The sequence below is a fragment of the Lonchura striata genome, chromosome 1A, assembly GCF_050655825.1.
Source record: "Lonchura striata isolate lonStrDom1 chromosome 1A, ASM5065582v1, whole genome shotgun sequence".
NCBI lineage: Eukaryota > Metazoa > Chordata > Aves > Passeriformes > Estrildidae > Lonchura > Lonchura striata.
In genome coordinates, this window is record NC_140741.1 from 42,122,141 (window position 1) to 42,137,645 (window position 15,505).

Here is a 15,505-nt window from a genome sequence, read left to right on the forward strand (position 1 = left end):
GGCTTGGGACTCGCATAGAATCCACCCTTGCTACAGAACCCCAGATTTTAATTAACCAAGTTTCCTCAGTTAAGCTTTTCCTGTGAAAGCCTCCCACAGTAAAAAAACTCTTTAAAATGTTATGCTGCAGCAAATGAAAATAAACCTAGCTGACAAATTTTCAAAAACTTTCTTGGAAAGAACATGATTTCAAGGACTACAATTATTCATTCCAGATACATGGTTCATGAACTCAAAAGCAGTGCATCCAAGTACTGCATGTTCTCATCTTTCCTAACTGCCATATGCTGCTCAGTCGTTTCATTTTATATGCACTTTATGGCTCTAGGCTTTGTGGGCAGATGGCTCTTTGCCACCTAATCAAATTCACACATCAAATACATCTGAAGTGAGGGCTTTTGTAGAACTGTATCCTCCTTTAGTTTCTTTTCCTTTCTTGAGCATTTGAACATCAGTACAAACTTGTACAACCAAAAGGCTCATAATTTTGAGATATAAAACACTGATTCTTCAATTAAGCAGACATGGTACAAACAGTTCTATCTCACTCTAAAAATACTACCTAGTGCCTTGGAACTTCACAGTATACCACAGAGCCTTTTGGTTCTATTTTGGGACCCTCCTTCTTTCATAGCCACAGCTGTTCTTTGAACAGAACACATCTTCATCCTCTGCCTCCACATAAGCAATTAAAACAATGCATCTTTACTCCTGCAACTAAGTGACAGTTTCTGCTGCACAGCTCTGAGCTTGATGCAGTATCTAAATTTGGATGCCTTCTAATTCTCTTTAACTGGATATTGATAAAACTGAATTTTCATGGATCAGCTTATCTTGATGTAGGCTTACAGCCATTGCCTTTCATGAACTTAAAACCTCAGAGTTGCTTTTGATTCTCTGGAGCCTCCTATTCATCAGACAGGAAACTTCTCATATTAGTAACTGTGGTATTTCTTCAAGCCACTGTGACACACATTCTCTAAGTGGGTTGGCTAAATGTTTCACATGCTTTTATCACATTCTACTGCCACAATTTCTGCAACTCTTTACTTGCTGCATTACCTGTCACATCCATTAAATACAGGTATAAGCACACATTTTGTCTGTCTGAATGCACAGCAGGGTCAGGGTTAGCCTGACAGTGATGGAATGTCATTTCTCAAACCTGTACAATTCTTCAACTTAAAAAATATTGCTTTCTTTACATGTATGATTTCCTCAGCTTCTTCCTGCTAGGATATGTTTTACAGATACCAGCATAGACACAAGAAATAAGGTCATCTACATTAAAAGTGATTAAATCCTCCACTTTACACCTTTTCCTGTAAAGAAGGAACAGTGTAGTAATATTTTTAAATTGCCTTCTACAGCTACAGGAAAAAACTGTCACCCTGTTAAGATCTGTCAGATAAACAAAGCTGCTGAGGATGAGCATTTCAAGGACACCTAAAAATGGTTTTGTAATCTATACTAAAAAGAAGCAATCAGCTATCTAACACCAGCTATTTTAAGATGGTACATTTGAAAGAATATTATTTGAAATATTTTTGTAGAAGAGCAGTAGCAGAAGAGTGATGGAATATGTCATCATATTGACACTGCACATGCAAAACAGAATAGAAACACTCATAGTAGTACTTATTAAATTGATTAGAAAAGCTAGATGCAAGCCATGATATTTTAAACTTTTAAACGGCCTGCACAGCTCACCTTCCCATGCTAGTCAGTCATCTCTGCAGATTAAAGAGGGGCTGTCACAGAAAACACAGTGACTCAGAAGCCAAAGATAAAAGTATTTACAATTTCTTCCAGAGATCACCTATTTAGGTACATATAGCTCTTTATATTTACAGTCCTTTCTATTGCTCTGCTGAGAGTAGTAACCCGAATGTGCCAAACACATAGTGGGAGCCTACTAAACATGGACTAAAATTACTCCTGTGTCTCATAGCTGCAGTGGTTTTAACAAGTGCTGCACAGGCACAGTATGAGTAATACCATTTATAATCAATTAAGCTAATCATCCTTATCCCACTTCCATATCCCTCCTTCCCCAAGAACAGATAAAAGGCATCTCCTAGTGATTTTGTAAACACTACTGTATTAGCCATTTCAATGGATGGGAGGTCCTATGACCCAGAACATATTGGACAATTTTCAAGCTGTTTTAAAAATACAAAAGACAAAAATCTAATAAGCAGGTATTTATAGAAAGATACAAGTTTTTGATGTTATTAAAAAAAATGTCTCCCACTTACTGTAAATTTCTCTACAATCAGACCCATATTATTCGTACTTTCAAACCAGAATTCAGCTTGCAATTCTAAGGCAGGGCCTCAAAGTATTAAAAATAACCCCAAACAGCTTGAACATGAACCTCTCAGAAGAAAAGTCTGTGCTTTTTTTAACAATAACAGGAAGGTGTTCTACAAGGCATTTTCTAGTCTTCCCTCTTTGATAACAAAGCTACATAGTCTTACCTGTGTGGCCCAGAGCCACTAACACCAGTTCCTGCTTTAGGATATCAAACTGACAAAAGCACCACTTGTTGCTTGAGCTTTGCACACTAATTGCACCCTCTTAGCCTGATCTAAATTAGGAGCCTCGTTAACACTCTCTCTTGCTCCTCAGCACTGATGGGATTCAGGTGGAAATCTGAAGCCCTACTGATTAGAGTAGGGGAGGGTGGGCATGAACAGGAGTAAACCCCTCCATGTCATAAAGAGATGTTATTGACAAATTTTGGCCTTATTTTTTTTCCCCACAATGAGCCGGCTGCATTGGGGGTGCTCTAGAAAACAACTTTGTATTCAAGGAAGAACAGATATTTATGCTAATGTAACAGTAACCTAATGCTAGTGTTCTGAATTTCTCACCTAGAAATGCTTTGTTATCTTGCCAACAAAGAACTGAAACTTAAAAATTATTCAGGAAGCAAGTGTAAAAATCCTATTCCTGAAAGTCCCTTTAGATTCTTTTAGGCATTAGGTGCATTCTTCTAATACAGAAACTATACACAATGCTGATCAACTGAAGATAAGAATTAAGAAAATTGTTAAGGGAAGATGATTTGAAGTAAAAAATTGCAAATGCCAATTCTGCATAGAAGCACGTTCATTTTTATGTTTATTTCTAGTGCCACCTACCTCAAGTGACTTTATGCTTGGAACAAAAGAGCATGGAGGAACAACCCTGGGTCAGTTGTAATACTCTGGACTGAGCTACTGCTTCATGCGGACAAAAACAAACCCTATGGGGAAAGCAGTGAGGCAGAAGCAGCAGACTAGAAAGCTACATCGATGTGCTTCAGCTACTGGAACTCTGGAAAAAGTACTGTATTAGGTCAGAACAACACCAGTTTTGTTTTTTATTTGAGGATATTTCTGAGCAGAGACTTTAAATTTTAAAATATCGTGTTCCACATGTAAGTCAATTCCTTTCGACCCCATGACCCTGAAAAAATCTCATGGCAGTGAGTTCCACTACTACATTACATGGTGTAATGAAATAAAAGGTGGAAGTTTGCTGTCTAATCACGTCACTGAAATCTTAATTCTTACAAGCTATCAATTATTTCTAAACCAAAGTAATGGAGTAAGTCAAACTGGTCCTCTGTCAAATTCTAGTTTTCTATCTTTTTTTAAAACCAGCATTGAATATGGTATTTGAGAAGAAGACCAAGTCTGATTTTACATAGTGGCATAATATTTTTTTTTTTTTTTTTTGGACTGCCATTGAGCCCTAACCTAACATCTAAAGAAAAGCATGCTGGCAGCATTATTTGCTTCCTTAGTAGAGTTTAGAACTCCTCAAGCTTCATTATTGCACACATACATGATGTAGAATGATTTTTCATTTATTAACAATATGCCTGGCAGTTTAGCTCTCAGCTATTCAGTATTAAGAGATCTTCCTGAAATTCAGTGAAGGAAGCTTCAGATTAAATATATGGTACTTTCAGCAAAAAGTCAAAATCAGTCTTAAAAACATTCCTTGGATTACTGAGTCCAAGATCTTCCTGTATCTAGAGCCCAATGCTTCTTCCTATTCTGCTGACTTGAGGAGCTTGCTCAGAAAAAACCTGTATTACTTGTGTTTAAGGAGCAATGGAAGGCACCAGGATGATGTTCTGAATGTCACTACTTTATATTAGCTTAGAGGGTGTGTGTGCATGTTTCTTTGCTTTGCACCCAGTTACATATTTGAATGTAAATTGGTATTAATTAAGAATACATAATGGTATATTTGGATTTGCATTTTCTATATTTGGAAAAAAATCAAGTCTGATGAGCTAACAGGAAGAACTGAAAATAGAAAGAGGACAGCTCATCTCTTATTTCCAAGTGTGAAATTGTGAATGTATTTTATAATGTGCTTCCTAAAAGTGAAGAGTTTAGACTACACACCAATATAAAATGGGTACCATGTGTCTGTGGTTTTGGGAACGATCACAGCTACAGGACAGTATGCCTAGAACCCTAGAGAGATCTAAGGAAATAGAAAGTCTGAAAAACTTTATGTGCAAAATACATGGCAACACACTTTGCTAAGAGACCATGATGGTCCCAAGTACACATGAAAGCTGTTTTTGAGGCATGTAGGAAACTATGTCTTTTGGATTTTGCCAGCAGGTTCAGATGGCTGTGATGCAGGTTAGATTCAAGTGTATTTAAAACTCTGTCAATAACCCTAATTACTGTTAGGCACTCAAACTGCAATCAGGAGAAATAGTGTTGATGTGACAATAATTTATTATAGTACTGCATGAAGAGTAAAAAGACATTTTCAGACATAAAGCTGAAATTAAACCCTATGCAGAGGAACTAATGCAAGTTTCATAATCTACTGAAGTACTACTAAAGCACTGCTTCCAAATAGACCAATACATAAAGCATCAGTGGCATTAACAGTCATCCTAAGAGGAACTCCTCTTAGGAAAAAAGCCTTGGGAACCTCTCTCATGAAACACTTCACTGCTAGGACTTGGGTCTAGATATTAACTGCAAGACACATTTTCAGATGCTTTTCTGGATTTAAGTGTATAATTACATCAGTTTCTTAAAAAGCTGCCTTGAAAGGCAAGGTTTTGAGACACAGATATGAAAAGATGGGAGAGTCAGGGGACAGAATAAAAAAACCCCATGATCTTCAGTGTCTTCAACACAAAACAAACCTGTATTACAGATCACTTTACAAAATTTACACTATATATATCTTATATATGCATTTAAACAGAATTATTTCAGTCACTAAGTTCTTCCTCATCACTGAAATAAGTACTTTTCTTAATCCGTGGACGTTTTGAATCATCTGAAATTGAAGATTCCCCTGCAGTCCATCTTTGCTGTTCTTCCTCAATTTTGGCTTGCTATAATGAAGAAAAGAGAAGTATTAGCTGGGATTAAGAAAAATTAAGGAGCACTACAAATAACAATGCTAATTCTTAATACACACTGAATTATTAAATAAGTTTAAGAATTACAAGGGTTTATTTCCAGATAAACTGTGTGATCAAAGCACTAGGAAACATTTCTGAAAGTAGTTCTCACATATAAGCTGTCTTCTACACCACAGTAGCTGCCTGGACCATCCTGTATTTTCAGAAAGAGCAATTTTGCCCATGGCAAACTTCCAAAAATATAGAGAGATCTAAAGCAAAAAATCTAAGCAGATCTCTTTAGCTGAGATCTAAAGCAAAAAATGCCTCATGTTTTGAACTGATGTTATTGAATCAGCTTTGCTCTGCTAACAAGTCTTCTATCCATTGTCCTTTGCAGTCATTCATTCACATAATGAGTGCATTTGGGGATTATTACTGAAGGTTATTCAACTAATAGTTTAAATAGAAGCTTCCTATTTTTTCCGGTTAAAAATCTTTGGATGGTGATAGTGAGGCATCAATAGAAATGAGAATGTTTCCTGGCTTCATAGGTTTTATTTCCAATTGTGGAGTTTTTGGGGAAAGTGAGGAATATTATGAAAATGTGAATCACTTTTTTTGGACTACATCATGTAAAGGTCCTGCACTCAGTTACAGTCACATTCAGAACAAAGTTATTAACTCTTGAGGGTTTTTTTGGGGGGGACAGGCACACAGGCAACAATGTTGACTAGAGAGTCAAGAAATTTGACTATCAGGTCAGGCTTGTTCTGTTTCATGAAGCAAAAGGGTGTAGAGATAAAGAAGTAATAAAGACAGTAATACAGCTGTTAGATAAGCTAACTACATAAAAAAATATGCATTAAGTATGTTTTGGGAGATGAGGTCTATGAGAGAATGTGATGGTCTGTACTAGGCAAAGGAAGTCTGCCAGTAATGAATGTTCAAGGACATTCCAGTGAGGACAGAGGATGTTTCTGGTTGCTTATACTTGACTGGTTTTTTGTCTTCTCAGACAACAAAGTAAAGAGGGGTTTGTGGGCAAAAACCTAACAGAGTATCACAGTTGAGATGACACAAGCAAATACCAAAGGAGCTTGAAGGAAAGAAAAGGCTGCAACACACAAATACAGCAATAGTTAAAGAGCAAGAAACCCAAACAAAATTCCACTAAACATGCCTGCAATGTAAAGAAGCCAACTATGGTTACCAATTACTGCTACCAAACCAGAGCCCACTCAGTGCTATAGAGCAGACAGACCTATGCATGTATATCAGAGCTTCTGAAAAGCAGCTAAATAAGGGAGTTGAATTTAAAAAATAAAAATAAGTATGCCATGCTTCAATTATGTACCTGAAAAGCTATGGCTTGGCTGAGGCTATCTAGAGCAGGGTCTTCTCCTTCCTCTTCACTTTCTTCTTCCTCCTCACTTCATTGTGCAAGGAGAGAGAGAAAAAAAAAAAGATATTTAGGTGTTTAGTATGAAAAAGCTTCCTAAAAAAAGTAGTAACATGTAACTCAATATACATACATTTCTTCTGGCTCCACTATTTTCTTTCTCTTCTTCTTTTCCTTTTTTTTTGGTGGTTCCCGCTCCCCTAGCATATTTTTAGGACAAGCATAACTTAAGTGTCCTGCTTCCTTGGAGAGAAAGAAATATTGTTTAACAGAAGCCATGACAAACAAATATATGTTAAAACATATCATGAGGGAAGCTCATGGGGGGAAAATATGGGAACAATTAGTAAGATAAATGGAATGCTGAATTAGCACATAGAAGACAAACTCTTCTCTAGGCTCACCATGGAAATGAAGAGATTAGTGGTGATATGCATGCTTAACTGCAAACTGAGAACAAGCTACAAGAACAGTAAATTTTTTTGTCTGTCGCAATAACTGAAAACACTACACATGGTTTATATTCAAAACAAGATAGAAGCCTCAGAATTAACAATTTAAGACACAGGAGTAAGGTGACATTTTTGCTGTAAGAAGTGTTATGAATATAAATCAAGTTTGTATTGGACATTAAATACTATCCGAATATCATGGTCCTACATTACTCTGTTCAGGAAAAGTTAGGACTTAATTAAAACTTAAAACTCATTTCTATATAAAAGAGTTGTTTCCTGTATTTATTTTATTGCCAACTAAATCATGAACTTCCAAAGCTATAGCAAAAGCAGATACTTTGAAGCAAAGAGTAGGAAGTTGTCATTAGAAGTTTTCATGTACATCACTTATCTTTCTTGGGTTTTATTTCTCTTTGTTACTTTCATTACCATCTACTATTACTACTACTATTTAGTATTATTTCAATTAAGTTGTTCTTATCTCAACCCACAACCTTTGTCCATTTCTCTACATTTTTGGTTTTACTCACCCCACATTCGTAACACTTAGACTTATCAAAGTAGTTCCGCCTGCGAATGAATTCTGCTGCTCTTCCATTATCAATGGCAATACTTGCTTTTATTACTCTTCCAAACAACTACAGAAAATTGGAAAGAAAATGTAAATGATTTGGGAGTGAAAGCCCAATCCTCCTGCCATAAAAACTTTCCACAACTTACCTGTTTGTTATTAAGTGCTCGAGAACAGTTTTGTGCAGATTCTTTATCCAAAAACAAAATAAAGGCAACTCCTTTGCTCTTTCTGGTGTCTTTATCTTTCATAATGGTAACTCTGGAAACATATAACCACATTATTTATTTTAGTGAACTACACTAAAATTACTTCAGAGATATTTTTTTCCTTAAAGATCTCAGTGGGATCTTCCCTTTGTTACACAGTGAAAGAGTTGAAGTATATTTAACAATAAACATACTCATTAAACAGAAATTCAAAGGAATAGCTAACCTGGCTGTGTATATAGAGGTAGAGTGGAGATGATTTTAAAAAAGCATGTGGGGTCTTTCAGGGACCAGTATCACCCTTAATTCCCTTGGATGACTTGATGAACACAGAACATAATCTTTAGATTTACAAGCAATGTAACTGGAGGGAACTACATATGCTGGAGGTGAAAGGAAAATTCTTGAGTAATCTTACCATTGCTATTATTGATGAAAATCACAGTGTGAACTGCCTCCAAACTAAGAAGTCATTTTTATGTTTGTGTAGGACTAATCAGCTAAACAGGTTCACAATAGGAAACTTACTATATGCAGCACTGTTCTACAAATATTTCCAAATGAAATCCAAAGACCATGGATGCATGTGTTATTTCACATGACATACAAAGTTAAATCTTCAGTCTAATATTGAAATCAACAGCTTCAATAGCACATTGAGAAGTTAATGAAAATCTAGAAACAGTAAAAAAAACCCTGAAGATAATAATTTACAAGACAAGGCTAGGGTGTATGTATGGCTGGAACCCACACAGTCTCAATTCTTTCCATCTCAATGTCAGTTGTATTCACTATGTATCTCCTGAAAAAAACCTAACAAAACCACAACAGTAAGAACCAGAATGTCAGGCTCCATGTACATAAAAATCAAAGTACAGGTAAAAAAGTAGGGAATACACTCCTCCCTATGTCCACTACAGGCAGAACAAGGTTCAGCTGCAGCAGAAGCCAAAATTCTAAGAAGTAACCAAAAAAACCAAACCCCAAACTTCAATACAAAAGGCCCACCATACAACATGCATAAGTAACTTTTTACCTACATGGTAAAACGTTTATGAAATACAAGCACAGTAAACAAAGCTCAAATTTCCCCAAATATATGCACAAAAAGGTTGAATTTTACAGTTTTACTACCAAAGTCTCTTGGGCAGGATAGGTACAACTGCATGCATTAAGTTCAAACGTTAATAAAACTGATTTTAAACAATGCTATTATTTTTTTCTGCCAAGCTACTCTGAAGAATTCCAACACAAGCCTGGTATGACTGTAAGGCTTCTAATCAGGATATTGAACATACCAGTTAGTAATACAAGAACAGAAAGAATCAAGTGTGACAAATCTTTAAAAAGTCAGGAACTTATCGGAGCCATAGAAAGTCTGATTTCTTAATGAACAAACTCAGTTGAAGTCATAATAGTCAGGATATATTTACTTTTCCTGCTATTTGTCACCTGAAACACACTTCTGAGACTGCATAAACTTTGAAACTCTGTATCTCATAAGTTATTGCAACAGCTACTAGAAATTAGACAACATACTTGCTGGTTTAGGATTAAAAACTGAAGACTTGAGTCTCCTTATTCTGACCAATTAAAAAAAAATTAAACAAACTAGTCAGTTTCTTACTGTGGCATTTCTTTCAATCATTTGAACACAGAGGCTGATATTCACATATATTGTTCATGAATACCCCAAATACTGAAAGCCATTAATGCAGCCTTACATCTAGCTTTAGGTAAAATACTAAACAGTCACAATAACCAGCCCCTCTATATACTAGAATAATACTAGTGGTATAGAATAATACTAGAACACTGTTTCAACTATTTCAGAGAAAGGACTGATGGTATGCAACAACATTTTACTTGATCTTAAGAAATGGTTAGCAAAACCTGTCCCAAACACAAATATTCTTGTATTATGTATGTAACTGCAAGAACTTTCAGTTCTTAAATTAGAATTATACTTTATTAAAAATGAACAGAGCTTCAGTACAGTTCCACATTCATACTTTAATTACAAAAAGCTCAAGACTTTCAAGTGAAGGAAAGACATAAAATATTTAAAATGAGAGGTACAAAAATAGAAGGCCGTATCAGGTCACTTACTTGACAACTTTCCCATACTTTGAAAATATCTGAAATATAAAAGAAAATCAAAAAGATTTAACAACAGACAATTGCATTTCACTAACAATAAACTTACCATGACAAACTTATATATCAGTATTGATTTTACAGTCAAAATTGTTTAGTCAACAAGTTTAATCTAAACAATGCATCTCTTAAAACTTACCCTGTACAGATCATTGTTAGTCAAAGCAAAGGGTAAATTGGACACATACACTGTGCTTTTGCTTGGTGCCAGCCCACCACTCATTTTTCTGATGAAAGGAAAAAGAGAGAAGAGTTAAACTGTATTGAACAAATAAATCAATTTTAAAAATTGTTTCAAGACTTTCAATTTTATTTCAAACCTAGCCCAGACATCCATGATAAAGTTGCAGGACAGCATAGTTTTCATTTCCCTTGCATCATTGTACACAAAAATTAGTGTTTGCCTTTATGGACTACAGAAGACATACATTCCTTCCTTCTCTCCTGGATCCAAACATATTTTTGTTCTATGTGAGTTGATTTGAAGTCAAGAAAAAACTGGCAAGTTAGTGTACTTACAATAGTTCCCTGGTGATCTGTGTAATTAGAAAGGTTGAGGGCCAAAAGAAATAAGCCATGTCCATTTATTAAACATTATGGACAATGTGTCAAATTACTGACCTCTATGCCAGTACCAGCATTATCTGATTCTTGATGCAAGTATTAGTACAGATGCATTCAACATACAATAAAATACAATTGGTTAAGGGGGGAAAAAAATTTCCCTAAAGCAGAGTCCTAATTATTGTGGGGAGGGAGATAAATACATTTTTAAGTCAATGTAGCTTGATGCTAAAGTGGCATGCTTTCATTTCCTCTCTTAACTATTGCTCAAGTTTCTGCACTCTAGAACTGCATGTGTCCAGAGCTGACCATAAAGCAGCATCTCTGTAGAAGCACTCCCCTTCCTCCCTCTGACTAGGCAGATTTCTCCCGGTAGGAAGCAGGAAAATTTCCAATCTTTCCATTTTAATTTCCAATCTTTTCTATGCTCTTGAAACTGAGTATGTCTGGAAACAATCAATTCAAAATACTGTTATAACCACATACATATCATCTAATACTAGGTGAAGAGTAACCAAACTAACTGGAAAATGGCAAGCTAATGTTTTTCTTCACATTTGGACATTTCCCAAGATTTTTAGTGGTGTAAAGTCTGTGCAAAACATTCTCTTTGATCCATTCTGTAGCCATGTTGAGACCAGGAGCTAAGTGAGTAAAATTTAAGATCAAAACATACCCCTTATGAAAGGCCATACCAAATAGTACAGCAAACCCACTCCCCTACACAGTCCAATTTCTACCTCCTTGTCCATTTTCCTACAGCCTTATTAGTGCTTCCTGGCACCTCTAGCCAATTCTCAACTGAGGATCAAGCCACTTCTTCAGCAAGACCGCCTCATTTTAAAAATGCAGACAAAAGCTGATGAAGAGATAAAAACCCTAAAGTATTAAAACCTAAAGTATTAAACCCTAAAGTATTAAAATCAGCATCTGCCATATTACAGTTTCTTAGAGGACTTCTTGGGTAGCCAGTCTGAACAGATTGCTTGGCCAAGTGCCCATAAAAGTAACTAATATCACACTCTAATCTGGCTGATACTTTCTGGCATTTCATGATTTAGTTATCTGAAGGCCTGATATTCCCAGCAGACACTGATTGTCCAAGTGCTTTGCTTCTCTTTCCTGACACGCTTACTGTATCACAATTCATTTGAGTGACAGTTTCCAAGTGATTCAATTTTGAGGTTTTTCATGTTCAGAGACTGTTTTTTGGCATGAGCAAAAATGGCAACACAAAGGTTAAGCAAATGAAAACAGAATAAATTTGCAATAAAGGCCACACATTGCATCTGGTGTTAGGCAGACTGGGTTCATTATCCCAAATTCCTTTCTGCTTGGCATTAGTATCCTTGACAAGCCTAACCAGACTGACTTGGCAACATGCCATGTGAATGGATGGCCTGACGTGCAGTTATCCAGATGTACAGTGGATAGAAGGATTCAGGAAGAACAATCTCAACACTGCACTATGCTATATTGCCAGTGCTAATATATTGTAGCAGTGGACAAGAAAACACTGGAAGTGATCCTCAAGTATCTGACTACAACAATTTCCCTCTGCCTAAAAGGCAAGAGAAGCTGGAGCACCTTGCAACAGCAGGCCAAAGCAGCCCCCATTTTAATGGGCAGGCACCAGGGAGAACAGCATGACGGGAGAGCAGTCAGCATCTTCCACAGTGCCACAGCGCAAACCTCCACAGAGAAGGTGAGACATCAAGCAGAGATTACTACTGGCCTACCAGCTCAGTTGTTAGGAAGTTATTAATGAAAGCAGCCTACAGAACCACAATTTTCAGCTGCACACTGCTTTTTTCAGAAGCTGAAAGAGTTACACCCTGACAGCACTGGCTGCCAGACAGCTGAGGTTGAATGTTGTTTCTACTCCCCTGGACAACTTTGGGCTGAACAGTTTTGCTGCTCCAACTGCCCAAATATTCTTAGCAATTTGAATTGTTTAGGACTGTTGTGTAAGTACTACTTATTTTTAATGTCTGACTCACTATACAGACACAACTTTAATACAAGAGGGAGTACAGCAACTCTATGGTTATCATCATTTATTACAACGATGTTTTCTAGTTGGAGGAGTAAAAAATGCCAGTTCTAGCATTAAGCTAAGTCTCCAGACAAGATATGTCATCTGGAGACTCATCATTACAAGGTTGAGAGTCCTACTACTTCAGGAATTTTCTAACTTCATAGAACTGTCCAATGTAAGATTTTGATCACATTCTTTCTCCACGATTACCAGTCTCTCTGCTCAGCTGACAAAGAAAAAAATAATCTTCTTCCTATTGTAAATGCAGGCGAACCCAATGGGAAGAAATGACAATGTCTAACTCAATTCATAAGGCTGAATTAAAATACACTAATATACTATATAAAAGGAGGATACTAAAACTACATACTACTTTCTTTGACTCTCTCACCCAACTCCTGACCTTCTCGCTTGAGTCCAGCCCCAGGTGGATTGGATTGGCCATAAGGCTCAAACAATCCTCACCAGAATCCAATTAAGCAGTCACTCCAGGTAAACAATTCTCCAAACACATTCCACATAGGAAAAACAAGGAGCAGAAATAGAAATTGTTTTCTCTTTCATTTCTCTCTGTGCACCTCTATGAAAAATCCTGAGAGGGAGAGAAATGTGCTTGCCACATCTTCCCTCACAAAAACCTCCAAATGAACCAAAAAATGACATCTCACTTTCTTACTGCTGGAGACTCAACTGAAAGTCAGGTACAGCCTGGCTTCAAGCCTTTATCTTGCTAGAGCTTTTCAACAAATCAAAACATTTCTATTTTATCCTGGATGCTTTTCTGGGACTTTCTTGATCTTCAAGGTATTACCTTCATTACTTAACTTTAAAACATTGGCTAAAAGCCTTTACAATACCTCCACAGAATTGCACAACAATTCCCATTAATATAATGGCCTCTCTGTAACATTAATGCCTTTTTAATTTATCCCTTTCACATATTAATTTTGACAATAGAGTTATGCCTCATTACAATGACTTCTTGAATTCAATCTTTTTTGTCTTTTCTAACAACTTGAACTAAAAGAAGCCTTTTTTTTAACAAGAGCCATCTGTCAGCAATGATTAAGTCTCCTGAAAAATAGAACAGGTATGTGAATATGTTTTGGTTTGATCCAATATTCTTAATGCAGCATCTGTCATTAGTATTGGGGGGTATCACAGAAAGACAATTATTAATTTCAGTAATTGGCTTTTCTACTCTATCCCAGAGGACAGGGGACATGAGGACACCACCAAAACAGTTCAGATGCCTCTGAATCAAGTGGAGCCTAAATTTACTTATACTTTCATTACTTAACTTTGGTATTTCAACTTAAAAGCACAAACTTGTATGTTTGTTTTTAAGTGCATTGCAGCAATGTCAGATCTATGATTTAATCAACTGAAGTATGTACAAATGATTTGTGAACAAGTTTCTCAAGACACTCCCACTCAAGTCAATTAAGAGTTTTTCTATCTCAATCCTTAAAACACGTATTTTCTTCCTGATTTAATAGTGTCAGCGGAGTTTAGACCCAAATCAAGAAACCATTAATTGTGGCAGGAGCTTTGATTAGGGTAATAAACAAGCGTCTGCTCCCTGAGAACGGTATCAACGACTTGCTACAATTCTGCCCTGCACAAGGGGCATGGAGCAAGCTGTAAGAGAATAATCTGTTTTATCTCACACTCCCTTAAATAGTACCAAGCAAATATTAAACAGGAGCAAGAATTGGTAAATAAGGTTAGCACTATCAGCAAAGAAATCGTACAATAGTACAATTTGCTCAAGTCAAAGAGGAACATAAAAAGGATCCATGGTTTGAATCAAAACTGTACTGATCTAACTACAAAAGCTTAGGGATAGTAAGACTGGGCAACCAGACCATCCATCCAGACTATCTATCAGACACATATAACTTATACATGTTCCTTTTCCAGATTACGTATAGGTGTCACATTGACCTTGGCCAAAATCAGTAGATTATATCTGTCCCAGACAGATATAATGATATGATTCCATTTTCATCCCCAGCACCAATCAGCATTCGCTGAGACTAAATTGTGAATGAAGATGATACAGCACAACAAATGTACAATACCTACAGAAGTAAGGAGTGCTCCGGAGGCCTGGGCTGTCTTCTTTCCCCTCCACGCGGAGAGACTCAGGGCCCTCAGATGTTCATAATTTCTATCCTACCATTTCCCCCACACTACAAAGGGAAAGCCCATAAAAGTGTTTTCAAAGGGATTCTCAGCACAGCCAAGATGGGAGAAGAGCTCCTTGGTTCAACCGCATCTGGTCTCGCCCAGAGCTTCACCCAGGAGGGGCAGATCTGGGTAAATCACTTCGTGCCGGCCCTTCCTCCTCAAACCACGCGACACGCAATCTGTTTGAGTTCAGTGCGAGCAGAGGGACATTAAAGCAACAGAACCGCAGACTGCTCAGCAACTTCCACAGGCCGCGTTAACGCCTTTGGCCACACCAGCACAGCGCGGCCCCGACCGGCCGCTTGTTTCGCGCCTTCCTATTCCGCAAGGGCCCGAGGCGAGCGAGCTGCGACGAGCGTTCGCGACAGCCGCTGTCCCCGCCCGGCGTCCCGTCAGGGCGGGCTCAGCCCGCGGGGGCCCATGGTGCGCTCCGGCGGACGGGACGGCCCGATCGCACGGCCCCTCCGCCGCCCCGGCCCGTCGCGCTTCCGCCGACGCGCAGCTCCCGGCGCGGCCGCGGCCAATGGGCGGCAGCTCCG

At 37.6% G+C, this 15,505-nt stretch overlaps 1 protein-coding gene across 4 annotated transcripts; it reads right to left on the reverse strand.

Moving 5' to 3' along the window:
* Window positions 1-4,733: 4,733 nt before the first annotated feature.
* Window positions 4,734-15,445, reverse strand: ZCRB1 (zinc finger CCHC-type and RNA binding motif containing 1). Of its 4 annotated transcripts, none has more exons than XM_085569456.1 (8): window positions 14,862-15,445; window positions 10,360-10,398; window positions 10,124-10,152; window positions 7,955-8,066; window positions 7,765-7,872; window positions 6,913-7,022; window positions 6,735-6,810; window positions 4,734-5,368 (listed from the first exon to the last, which is right to left on the reverse strand). In XM_085569456.1, the coding sequence occupies exons 4-8, from the start codon at window positions 8,054-8,056 to the stop codon at window positions 5,243-5,245; spliced, it is 522 nt and encodes a 173-aa protein (XP_085425582.1). In that variant the 5' UTR covers window positions 8,057-8,066; window positions 10,124-10,152; window positions 10,360-10,398; window positions 14,862-15,445; the 3' UTR covers window positions 4,734-5,242. The 4 variants fall into 4 exon arrangements, with proteins under 4 accessions (XP_085425582.1, XP_021400974.3, XP_077639603.2 ...); XM_021545299.4 differs by having other exon boundaries at window positions 10,311-10,398; XM_077783477.2 differs by having other exon boundaries at window positions 14,858-15,445.
* Window positions 15,446-15,505: the final 60 nt, after the last annotated feature.

Coding starts and splice junctions, on each gene's coding strand:
- ZCRB1 (XM_021545299.4), bottom strand. CDS start 10,394: ATGAGTGGTGGGCTGGCACCAAGCAAAAGCACAGTGTATGTGTCCAAT. Junction 10,153..10,310: donor CTAACAATGATCTGTACAGG/GTAAGTTTTAAG, acceptor TTTATATTTCAG/ATATTTTCAAAGTATGGGAA. Junction 7,873..7,954: donor GAGCACTTAATAACAAACAG/GTAAGTTGTGGA, acceptor AATTTTCTGTAG/TTGTTTGGAAGAGTAATAAA.